Source organism: Carassius auratus, unplaced genomic scaffold, assembly GCF_003368295.1.
Source record: "Carassius auratus strain Wakin unplaced genomic scaffold, ASM336829v1 scaf_tig00007844, whole genome shotgun sequence".
In the NCBI taxonomy this organism is placed as follows: Eukaryota; Metazoa; Chordata; class Actinopteri; order Cypriniformes; family Cyprinidae; genus Carassius; species Carassius auratus.
In genome coordinates, this window is record NW_020523880.1 from 33,866 (window position 1) to 47,103 (window position 13,238).

The 13,238-nt window shown below is 34.6% G+C and overlaps 1 protein-coding gene across 1 annotated transcript in view; it reads right to left on the reverse strand.

Annotated features, from left to right (window-relative positions):
• The window catches only part of LOC113071671 (glutamate receptor ionotropic, kainate 1-like), a 32,169-nt gene extending 22,288 nt beyond the window's left edge, over nt 1-9,881 (reverse strand). The window contains exons 1-7 of the mRNA XM_026244965.1: nt 9,801-9,881; nt 8,733-8,840; nt 8,455-8,499; nt 6,172-6,279; nt 5,553-5,756; nt 4,824-5,047; nt 2,178-2,296 (exon numbers count right to left, since the gene is read on the reverse strand). Coding sequence (XP_026100750.1) covers nt 2,178-2,296; nt 4,824-5,047; nt 5,553-5,756; nt 6,172-6,279; nt 8,455-8,499; nt 8,733-8,840; nt 9,801-9,881 — 889 coding nt within the window. The remainder of the gene's footprint in view (nt 1-2,177; nt 2,297-4,823; nt 5,048-5,552; nt 5,757-6,171; nt 6,280-8,454; nt 8,500-8,732; nt 8,841-9,800) is intronic.
• Between the last annotated feature and the right edge of the window lie 3,357 nt (nt 9,882-13,238).

Consider the following 13,238-nt stretch of genomic DNA (forward strand, 5'->3'; position numbering starts at 1 on the left):
GTTATATGACATAATAGCATTATGGAACATAAAAATAACGTCACAGTTACTTTGCTGAGTAACTAATTACTTTTGCAATGTGGTAACTGAGTTACTAACTCAGTTACATTTTAGGAGAAGTAATTTGTAACTGTAACTAATTACTTTTTTAAAGTACGATGACCAACACTGCTTATCGCATTCTTCTATCAAGGCGATTCTCTCCAGCCTACTCTCCCATTTCCCACTCTCCTACACTCTCAGAAAAAAGGTACAAAAGTTGTCTCTGGGGTGGTACCTTTTCAAAAGGCAAACCTTTGTACCTAAAGAGTACATATTGGTACCTTAAAGGTACATACTAGTACCTAAAGTGTACAAATTAGTACATAAAATCTAAGTTTAGTTTCTTTCTAAAGAAACAGAGGAGCAGCCATGCTCAAACACAGGGCTTTAGTGAAATCATCCCATTAGCTTCACTCTACCCTCATTGAGGTTATGTAGGTAACCGGAGTATTTTTGACAAAGTAAAAAGTGTGTTGTTTCACACGAACACTGAGGAATTTTAACCAAAATATTTTGCAGACATTTCATGAAGACCCTAAATAATCATACCAACTTTTGGAAAATGGCCATCCGATATCCATTTTAAGACTGTCTATTTTTTATGTAAACTTCCTCTTCTACATCAGCATTATTTATTTTCATACTGAAACTTTTTGATTTTCAGATATAACGTCAAATATGCTGAAATTTAATAAAAAGTTAATATTTTCAGGATAATATTTAAACAATTTGCTTTAATACAATTAAAATCTAAAAGGCAATTATTCTGTTATGCAAGCAATTCTTTATTTTTTTTTGTCTGTAAAATTTTAAGTTTTTACATTTTTTAATGTATCAAGATCAAATTACAAAATATATAGTGTGAATTTTCCTTTCATGCAATCTTTAATATTTTTCTGCCAGTCAACTTTTTATACTTGAAAGGGGATCATCACATTTGGAGATTCTTGTTATCACTAATCTGTTTCACAAGAAACTATAAGATTAAAACTTAATATATGTTTGCACGATACAGTGATACAATACACAAACAAATGCAAATTTGTGACCCTGGACCACAAAACCAGTCTTAAGTGTACATTTTTCTAAACGTATGCATAAATACGCTTTCCATTGATGTATGGTTTGGTAAAGGTCGGACAATATTTGGCCAATATACAACTACTTGAAAATCTGAAATCTGAGGGTGCAAAAAAAAAAAAAAAAAAAAGGAAAATTTAGTTTTGATATATATATTTACGGTAGGAAATTTACAAAATATCTTCATGGAACATGATCTTTACTTAATATCCTAATGATTTTTGGCATCAAAGAAAAATCGATAATTTTGACCCATACAATGTTTTTTGGCTATTGCTAAAAATATACCCCAGCGTCTTAAGACTGTTTTTGTGGTCCAGGGTCACATTTGAATGTTATTTCATACTATGACCTGCTTTAAGTTTAATGAAATACTCTAACATCCACCAGTGACACTTTTCTGTAAAATTCCTTCTAGTGGACCTTCTTCATGGCCGAGCGGTTGTTCTGATGTAAATTTATTTAATATTTCAGAAGAAAACTCTTTGTAATATGAAGTCAGACAATACTGCATAATGATTTGTCTGGTTCTCCTGAGCTCATTAAAGCCACTCTTGGCGTTTCACACTTTTCTGCACACCTGACAGGTCATCCGTTTTGTTTCATAGCTTCTTTAGCGGAAACTACAAGCCTCTCCTCACTAGCATCAGATCCATTACACCAGAGGAAACTAAAAGTTTGCAAGCAAGAACAAAAATCTATTTTATAACTGGATGTGAATTAGAACTTTGCCAGAGGTGTTGTCATCTTTATACTACTACAAATCCCTACTGTATGAATGTCATTGCATAACCAATCTCAAACCAAAAAATTTAAATAAATAAAAAACTTTTACTTTTCAGATTTTTTTTTCTATTCATTTCAACCAGCTGGTCTCAAGGTGATTTTTAGTGAATGTATAAAAGTCAATTCCCCTCAACCTCACCTCACACAGATGTAGCAGAACAGCCACAATGCTTGTGCCATTTTTCTTTCTCCAAATAAATGCCACTTGGTTTAATGTTTTTTGTCAGTTGAAACAATCCAACAGTCTTGAGGTGTTTAGTGTGACATACCTTGACGCATTAGAGCCGCAACACCAAACCATAAACTATTCAACAGTGTGAAGTTGTTCTCAATCACTTCAGAAGAGGAGTTGCAGGGGTGAGGGTTATACCATTCATACGGCGTAAACCTGCCAAGAGTCAAAGAAAACAGCTTTTCACCAAAAAAGGGCAGACAACACAGAAAATGTATCAATACTGCACTTGAGAGGCTGCAAGTTTGGCAATTTCTAAACTGCAATCGCAGTGCAGATAAAATGTTCTTTTTGCTATAGGCTATCAATAACTGAGATCTTGTTTTATGGGACAACTTTCCAGTGTTCAAATCTCTCCGGTTACCAAACAAATAGAGAGCTGGAAAAGGAATCTAAAGTAAAATATGTGCTGTTGATTAATCGATTTAAATGTTAATTTACTGTTTTTATTCCTGTAAAAAAAAAGCTGAAAATGTAACATGAAAATGTAATTGTAGTGTGACTGATTATAAAATTATTTTAATTAAAATCATACAATTATTAAAATTATAATAATTCCATAAAAATAGGCAAACAAACAATTTGAAAGTTTTGTAATATAAAGTGTTTTGCCTTTATTTTGAATTTTGCACTTCACAATAGATATGGCAAAAAAATACCAGTACATTTTCCCTTTTTTTCTGCTTCTACTGTAGACTAATTTAAAAGTGCACTAAGCGATTTTTGAAAATGCTTTTGACCACTGAGTCTCAAATCAAAGTCACAGCCAATTAGCAGTAAGGGGCGTGTCTAGTAATGATAGGTAGAAGAGAGAGCTCAGTGAATGCACAGGACAGATGTTAACTGATCAACTATAGATAGCGATCAGATTGCAGATAAAAAAATAAAAAAGGAGGAACATTTAATGCGTTTAGCATTTTAGCAAGTTGAGTTAAGTTGAATTTGCTTTTCCAAACAAATATCCTCTGTTAGATTTTGCTTTAACATGCTGCAGGTGGAAGGCATAGCAGATTCCGCTGCCTGGGTTGTGTACGTACGTGTGGGGCAGAGTCATCAAAAAAGGGGCGAAGTCCTGTTGTGGTATGGGCATGTTCGTTTTGGTACTTTAAAATAATTTGGCAAAAATCGTTTAGTGCACCTTAAATGTTAATTAACTGTTATTCACAAAATATTACTTAATAGGATTTAAGTCATATTTAATATATAAACTTTTATAGAAATGCATAATTTCATCAAATAGCAGATCAATCTTGAAATACTCTCTCTCTCTCTCTCTATATATATATATATATATATAGGGATGTCACTATATAGATTCAGTGTGACTAATTTTAAAAGATTAATAAATATTAATATTTTATACTAATAAACAAGATAAATAAAAATACACAACTTCTGGTAATGTTTATTTATTACATTTGTCTGCCTTGATTAATTATTAATAAATTATGCACTGCTGCACCACATATTTTTCAACCATCAGCCCTTATTAATATAACAGTATTAACTCGACTATATTGGACAATATAAAGTCTAACCTCAGACTACAAATAAAAGTTCCTTTGGTAAAAATTTGACACTTTCAATACTTTTCTCATCTTTTTTTTCAGTGCTGGAAGCCAAAAAGGGAAACAATTGGTGGAAATTTCATTTTGAAAGTGATTACGGTTACACAAGAACATCTGAAAGACATCCTCCATTCTACTACTGAATAATTGGGTCATTTAGAAAACCCTCATGGTGAATCAATGCCTGATCAGAATGTGTCATAAGACTCATTTGTCATTCCTTCTGGTGTGTTGATGCTCACCCTATAAACTGCTACTATCAAAGCTGCCAAATTTCAAGATCACAGTTTAAAAGCCCCCCAGCAGACTGTATCTGTGAACAAATGGGTCATCCAGTGCAAATGAACCCACACTAACACTGGGACCCCACCAGATGTCCTTTAAAGGAGTCTGATTGGACAGCGTTTTCACTGTCCATTTACATTTTAATTTAAGCAACCAATCATCTGGCCCTGATGGGGTTGCGTGCACGCTTAATATTCTCTTTATGTAGACGTGGACATCTGCCTGATAATTATGAACTGGGCTTCAGTACAGACACAACCTTATTCTCCCTCATACAAAATACTAAACATTACCGACTGAGAAAGCACATTATGAATTTATTGAGGAAAAGGTGCATCTGGACAACCATGAGTGGAATTTTTACATTATTAATCTATAATCCGAAAGCAATGTAATAAAGTCTGGGCGCTGTGCTTATTACTTATTGATCTGCTTCAAGATCAAATCAGCATTTTGATTCTGGCGTCTCATCAGGCCAGTGATATAATATGAGCAAAATAAACTCCTTCAAATGCACTCCCACAATGAAACCTGATTTCTATCAGCACACTCTGCAAAACAGTTTTAAAATTTTAAACCAGAGGGCGCAGAACCTTCTTGACAGCTTCAAAGAGAGATGTACGATGTACCCTTAAGCTGCAGATAACAGCAATATTCTTTAGATGACAGCCTGATAATGTGTCTTCACATGTGATGTCAAACTATAAAAACATTTTTTTTTAACAATCGGGTCAGTGTTCCTAGATCTGAACCCAATTTGCACATTTGCTTTGCTATGTTTCCAAGAAGCAGATGTTTGAGCTATGGTAAACCAAGACGTTTATCCATACCTGGCTATAACAAAGAGCACACAGCTCACTCCAAGACAGGCCAGCAGCACATACATCCAAATATCCGGGGTGAGAGGGTTGAGGAAGGAGAAGACACCTGGATTGGTGCCATTTGGTTTGCGGTACAGTATGCTGATGCCCAGGGTCATGAAGGGTTTGGAGAAGTCAATAACTTTCTCTCTGACATAAGTGATAGTTAGTGGAGCCACAGCCAGGTCAGCTATCTGGTTAGGGGACAAAAAAGAGGTTTACAAGATGATAGGGACTCATTTTGACTGCTAGGAAGAAAATGCAAATAGATGCAGTTAATGCTGGAGTTCAGTCACTGAGATATAAACAAGTGATAACTGTAGGGATGGATCCCACAAAAGGGCTTATTTCTTTTAAAAAATCAGTTTAAAGCTTCCAATTGTTTTATGTAGCTCAAAAGACTCTTATACCCAATTGTAGTCTTCCTACCAAAGCTTTGGACTACTTAAACTTGTGGTAAAAAACATAATCATGCAAATATGAAACAAAACAATTCTTAGATCTTCTAAATTGCCAAGTTACAAAAACATCCATTAGAAACTGAAATATCTTGGTTAATCAGAGTATTAACAGTCTGGTTGTTGTCTAAACAGTGAGATCCAAACAAATCTTATGGAGTGAAAAGCATGAGACTGCATTTGGATGGTATGATTAAAAGACCTTGAACATCTTGGTGTAGCATCATGGGAGATCACTCACATGATCGATTAGTTCCCGCACCATGCCGTTCCATTCGCCTTTGTCATTCTGAGCTCCATATTTCCCATCGGAAACCAGCTTGACTTCATACGTGAATCCTAGGATGTTGGAGAGCTCCTTTAGCAGGTCTAGACAGTAACCCTCAAAGCGATCGTTCCCATAGAGCACCTTGTCAGACTTCTTATACATAACGTAAGGGTTTTCCTGTTCACAAGATAAATTCACATGCAATTATGCAGCTGGTAAAATGTATTATATTTGATTTAAAAATGTCACAAAAGCAAAGTTAGCAGGCCTGATGAGATTTTGAGATGAACTGCTCAAAATGACTGTATGCATTCTAGTTTTTTTGAGTGTCATGGCTGCAACTTTTAGCTACGATTGTGAGTTAAAAACCAATAAAAAAAATTAAAAATATAGTTTTTTTTTTGTACAAACCACTCACATTGACTAAACATTTTATATATAATTCAATTTTTTCACATGCATATATAATTATATTGCTAAAAACTACATTTGGTGCACCACTGAAACTATTCACAGGGTGAAGACAAGTCTGAACAACTGAAAAAGTTTGTTTACGTACACGAAGGAGTGAAATTGTAAGTAATAATTTTACCAGGATTGTGGTGACGATAAGTGTTCTGTTAGCCAGAGAGTCTGTGATGTTTTTGCTGTCTATCATCTCAGTCAGGTTGAGGCCGGTGTAAGAGTTCCACACTCCAATCTAACAAAACAGTATAAAAATGACATGGCATGAAGAACACAAGTCGCTGTTTCTGAGCACATGAGATTACAATAAAAGAGGGACAGACTTTATCACTGAACATTTATAAAATAGGTCAGGAAAGGAAAGGGAAAAAAAAAACTAAATAAAAGAAAATGAAATGATCTAAGTCTAATAGATTTGATTGCAATACCTTCCTTTTCTGCCCAATAAAATCCAAAAACATTCAGTTATCCTATTTAATGCATGGTCTACAAATTATGAATGCTTTTGATGCATTAATTATTAAATCTCAAAGGAAAAAAAAACTGTACTCTTAAATATAATCATTCACAATTTTTACAGTTACACATTTTTCCACTAAAATCATAGTAAATATTCTTAATGCATCACCCTTCACTTTTGACAGCCATGATGAATTGATGTTGTCGTAAATAGGAAACGTAATAGCATATAAAGATGGCAGTTAAAAAAGATTATGAGAAATGGCCAGTGGTCATCAGACATGGTGATTTGGATGCAATATCACACACCCTTAATGTTTCAAATGGCTTATAAAGCTCTGTCCACTGTATCAGAAAGTCAAGTAGTTCTCCAGAAAGAAAAGTGTGAAACTTTACCAAACTACTACTTGCTAGCCAAATATATATACTACCAGTCAAATGATTTCTGAAGGATCATGTGAAACTGAAGACTGGAGTAACGGCTGCTTAATGAAGTAGAAAAAGTTCTTTCCAACACTTCTGCAACCGATGAAGCTTTTCTGTTATCTCCACCGTTATTCAAATTATGAAGGATGCCATCACAATAATGTGCTTCAAATGAAATATGAATACAAAAAGCATTAGAAGACTGATGGAAAATGTGTAAAGATGTGAAGATTTGGGAGCATATCTCAGAAACGTTTTAACTTTTGAGGCCTAACAGCTTCTAAAACTAAACAATGTCATCAGGATATGTTGTGTTTTAAATTGAATTATTCATTTTTACAGTCAATAAAGAGCATTTTATTGTTTGACAAGCTTGAGGAGTTTAATATCTTAAAAAATATCACAAAGAAATTATCACAAGAAATTATCTTATACACCATTAGTCTTATTTAAATTAGAAATTGCATTAGAGCAATCAAATTATTCTTTATTTTTTGAGAAAATAATTTAAAAAATCTATGGAAGCTTATTCAAAATATAAAAATAAAAAAGGTAATTGCGACTTTTTATCTCACAATTCTGACGTTTCTCACAGTCTTCTTCTCTCTTGCAGTTCTTTTTCACAAGTCTAAATTGTGAGATATAAACATGCGTTAAAAAAATACAAGGTTGCAATTACCTTTTCATAAAAAAAAATATTCTGTAAAGGAAATAAGTCTCCACTGAAATCAGCACTTTGCACACTTTTTATTTTATTTTATTTTTTTTTAATTAATAAATAAAGCTCAATAAAAGCAGTATTTTTACAGATTTTTACAACTTTTTACAAAAAAGCATCTCAAATGGCATAAAGTGGGTTGAAATCTAAATTATGACTGTTTTTGACACACCAATTTAACTAACTTTTTACAGGATCAAAAATAGAACAAATAATTAAATCAATTGTATTAAAATAAAAATAATTAAATGTATATTACTTTAAAACAGGATGTCGCTAATAAATAAATTAAAACAAGCTTGCTTTTCTATGTTTAATAAACCCTTTGTTAACACAAGGCTAGTCTAGTCTATAATAATGTATGGCACTTGTCACAATGCTCATATGAGTCTAAAATGAGTGACTGAATTCAAATGAATTTTAATAGTAGATTAGAGCTGCTCTCTAAAATATCGGCCAGTGGATTATTGCATGTTTTTCTGCATGCCTGAGCTGGCTTTTATAGAGATGTTTTACTTACTGAAGCGTGAAGCATTGCAGAAAAATATTGTGCTGGATATTGAGTATCGGATATTTAACTGTCATGACTGTAACTGGCGCTCATTATGAATCTCAGCAAGACATTATGGGAGAAGTAACTTGCAGCGATCTCTTTCCATAAGGAAGTGAAGGGATTTCTGCAGGGAGAGGGAAGCCGATGAAAGGGCACCGGGTTTACTGAAGTGAATTTCACACAGGGGAGGAAATCCAAGCTCTCCACAGGTCTTAATCATGAACTCAGGGAATGAAACCAAGACTGGAACAAACCTTTGTCCATAATTTAGTTGGACGTGATGCAGCATCAGCCGCTCGCTTTTAGGAAGAATTGAAGAGTTGTGTTGTCAGCATGGGAGCAACAAGGTCAATACAAATGATCTGGCAAATTAACATATCTGCTTTGGAAAAAAAAAACATACTCAAGAGTCCACTAAAAGGGGATACATTTAATCATTTAATACATGAAATACACAGAGACACGATTCCAGTCATATCTGCTGTTGTGGAAATCATATGTCTCTCATCGGCGTCCAGCTAAGCTGACTCACCTTCGCTGTGCCATCCTCCTTGAGGCTGATGAGGTCTAAGTTGAACTCTTTCCGCAGACCATCAGTCTTGTTAAGGACTATCCGTCCTGTCAAACCATCCCATTGAGCCTTAGGCACAAAAACAATATACAATGAGAACGATGCACAACATCGAGTTTACTGCTGTGTCTTTTAATCATAGTGGTAATGGAATATTATGCAGCCTCGAGGACATGTGCGTCTGTTAACAGACACACACACACACAAACACACACAAATAAATAAAAAACACCAGTTTTTGCAAAAAATAGCTCAACCTAACATTTTGCTGGTCAGTTAAAGGGATAGTTCATCAAAAATGAAAATGATGAATACCCCAGGCTATTCAAGATGTAGGTGACTTAGTTTTTTTCAGTAGAACACAAACCAAGATTTTTAACTCAAACCATTGTCCGAACTGTTAGAACTCTCCTGTGCACATCTTCAAATGAGATTGTAGATAGAGTGGCAAGTCCATTTGAGAGATAGGTGGTGGTAATGCACTTAAAAGTTTGCGATCCGCCATAAAGCAAGAAGAAGAAGATGACACCTCATGCGCCTGCTGCTGAGAATGAGCACAGGAGGAGAGTTCTAACAGTTCGGACAGTACGTGAATCACAGGTAAAAAAATAAAAATGATATAAATACTGTTCAGTTTCTTGCACAGACTGATCTTTTTGTGTCTTTACAAATCAAATTCTTACTGACCCCAAACTTAGTGTAGTGTACGACAGTATACATCATACTAAACCAATGTCTCAGCCAGTGCTTGTGTTGTTTTTTTTTGCCCAAATTTGGTCACGTAATACAAACATCTGTGTTGTTCCTGTGTGAATAAATGTAACAGATGCTTCTAGTTGAATGGAAATGAGGGTCCAAACCAGTTTCTATTTGGAATATTAAAGTGCAATATTAAAGTGTGGATGAGTGGTAGATTTTAAACTACTGTTGTCATTTATCAAAAAGCATATCTTAGAGCAGCGGTTCCCAATCCCAGTCCTCGCGCCTCCCTGATCTGCATATTTACCATGTCTCTCTTGGTTAACAAACCTGATTCAGATAACCAGCTTGATGGAAGAGAGCTATGTGCATGAACTGTGTTCCAATTGATATGATCACTACAGTGTTCATTGCTCCCTATTCCCTGAGCAGGGGAAATCCATTTAAGTTTTCTTCTCTTTGGCACATTAATTCAAGGATTTGCACTAAGCTCCTGCCTGCAGTATCTACAGACGAGTGTGACATCATATACCTCTGTAAATAAATACAATTTCAATTCACGTCTCGCACACTTGGGAAACGTTGTCTTAGAGGTTCAACTTTAATAAAACAAATTTTTTACTCGCTTATGGTGAGTTTACACAAAGTCTGACATTAATAATGATATTTTTAATGTTTCTCAATTGTTACATTTGTATTGTTTGCTGATGATACAAACATTTTCTATAGTGACGACAATTTGGAGAAACGTATCAGCATTGTAAATAAAGAATTAATAAATTAAAAAATGGATGGAAAGTAATAAATTATCCTTAAACCTAGTTATTATATAGAAAGTATTATATAGAAAGTTATTATATAGAAAGTATCAAGCTGATTCACAGAAACTGGTTGAGACAGATTGAGTACACATTTACAATGTTCAGGAAATAAATTTTTTAGGTGTAACGATAAGTTAAGTTGGAATGCCCACATCAGACATATAACAACTAAAGTCTCTATAAGCCTGGCTATTAATTAGTAGAGTTAAACATATCCTTGATCATAATGTACTTTAAATCAAAGTTATCAAAAATGCAGGATTTCGTTTAAATGATATAATGCACAGTTCATGTTTAAAGTGTATCACTATTCAGTACCTTGAACATTCAAAATATGTTTTCTCATAAAGAGCAGTCGTACAGTTTGAGAGGATCTGGGAACTTTTGTCCCAACTGAGGGGTTCCACCAGGGAGGAGTTTTTCTATGTCTGTGTGTGGGGTTACTTTGTGGAATAATTTGGGGTTTATTAAAAAAGTCTTTGAGTTTGACCAATTAAAAAGCATAACTGGCAAACAGATACACTAATGTTTAAAAGTTTGGGGTTAAGAACATTTAATTTTATTCAGCAAAGGACCCATTATTTATTTCATTTTTTTTTCTTTGAGATAATCGAAGAAGGAAGCAGTTATTTTGTTTGTTATAAATTCTTTGCCAGACTGGGTGGGGGTTCGATCAGTTTACTTCTTCCCACTCCATTTCAAGCATAAGTGTAAGTTATTATTATTATTATTATATTATTATATTATTTATTGTGTATTCTTGTGTTGTCACACGATTTGCTTGAAATAAATAAATAAATAAAATAAATAAATATTAAAGCCTTATTGACAATGATGATTTCCTATTGATGTGTCTACCTTTGGAGGATGTTTTATATTGACTTTAGCATATATATTATACATAAAATCTCATTATCATGTCAGATTTTTTATTAAAATGTTACAATCCACAGCAACCACTACAATTATGGGATATTATATAAGATCAGACTGTGTACTTGAAGTTCAACATATTATGATGTTAATACATCAAAACTTTTAGGCTTTCATTTTATGAATAATTGATTCGTGCTCTTCCCCTACACTATGTGGTCAGGGCCTTACTGTATATTGTTCCCAAAGCAAAAAATCATGCTAGTACCGTCATTTCATTTCCCCTAGCTTTGTTGTAACCAAAAATGAGAGCAGGGCAATCTCAGAATTCAATCAGCTGAGGCAACTAAAGAAGAGTAATAGCACCTGTTCAAGCCCTCTCTAGCTTTGATAAGTGGGTGGGATATCAGAAAAACAGCCCTTCTGTTCTCAAGGTTGCAGCGTTTCTCAGAGCACATCTCAAAATAAGAGGCAACGGCTGGCCTTCAGCACATCACCAGCTCATGCTCAGGTGGACACAGCTTTACTATCCCGCAGGATACCTGGAGACTTGATGATGACCTCGATTGTAAACCATTTCCACCATTCCAGGCAACTGTACTGGAGCCACTGGAGACAAGTGGTGCACTGCATACTAATGTGTTCACATACACCAGGAACTGTATTCTTTTTTTTAATTGACAAGAGGAATTCACTCGTTACTAATTTAGCTAACACATTTACAAAATGCTCCTGGAGCAACACAAGTGCCTCGCTTGAGGCCAAAACATTGACAGTACACGGGGCAATTCCTGTGGGACTTGCTGGGTTACCATCACACATATTTAACCACTAGGCTGCACCTCAAACATACTTAAAGATCAAGCCTGCTTCGTAGGGTAATTCAACAGAAAAAAAGAACAGAAAAAAAGAATAAAATTCAATTCAATTAATCTTATTAACATATAAACTTGCTTTAACCAGTGTAACATCAAAGTTAAAAGTTAAAGATTTGACTTCTTTCTAGAAGCAAAAATGCTCTTGCGTGTATAATATGATAATGACACAGACATTTTTGGGGCCAAAAATAACATAATGATACTTATTTTCACTTCAGCCCTACAATTTGGCCGCAAGCAGGGATAAATACTGTTAAAACCTCCCCTACATGTGTGTCTAGACCTATGGGTCTTATATGCCACTTCATCAGTGTGCAGTGTAATATAATCAAGGCTTCTTAAATGGGGTGTAAAAATATTTGGTCTTTTTTTCTGCTACAGTACAGGAGCAAAATAATTTGAAATTATATGGCACGTAATACATTCTGTAAGTTTTTTGTCCTCATAAAAGGCAGACCCCATAAGCAAAACGGCACTGATAAGCATCTCCTGCCCAATGTGTCAACAAGCATTACATTAAAGCTGTTCAGCCTTCTGTAACAGTGGTTTAGTCACACTGAAATTCAATGGAGAGGAACTTAAGTGAGTGAATATTACTTAAATAGACAGTGATGAAATAATGAAATAAAGAGGGACTTTATTCGTCCTGGCAATCTATATAAAACACTCCAACATTGCTGCTGCTGCTAAAGTGGAGAATTTCAATGGCTACAGCAAATATGCAGTTCACAGAAACGACGTGTTTTTGTACCCTACATCCACACACATTGTAATTTTGCACATAAGTACTTTCTAGCTTAGTGTCTGTAGAGAAGCCTCTTACAACACAGTTTTATGGCTTTAATGGGGTTGTAATACAGAGTTTATGGGGCGTTAAAATGTTGCATCTGGACTCATTAGCGCTGTTTGTGTTGTTGTTAAAATGTATTAGAAAACTTACTCCACACTTGCTCAACTCAAAACAAGCCTAATTAATTAGACACTTATACACAAAGCACATAGTTTTTAAATATGCTTCAATACTTTCTCCAGTCCATTTTAAAATTATAAGCCATTTAAGGTTTTTTCTCTTTATCATGTAAAGACTGGAGCTTTGTGGCATTTTCAAAAAATAGCTCTGTTCAGTTGTGTAGCCCCAACACAGCAAACATTGGCTCAACCAACAGGATGAGTTTGGGACAGAGCTACCTTTTTTT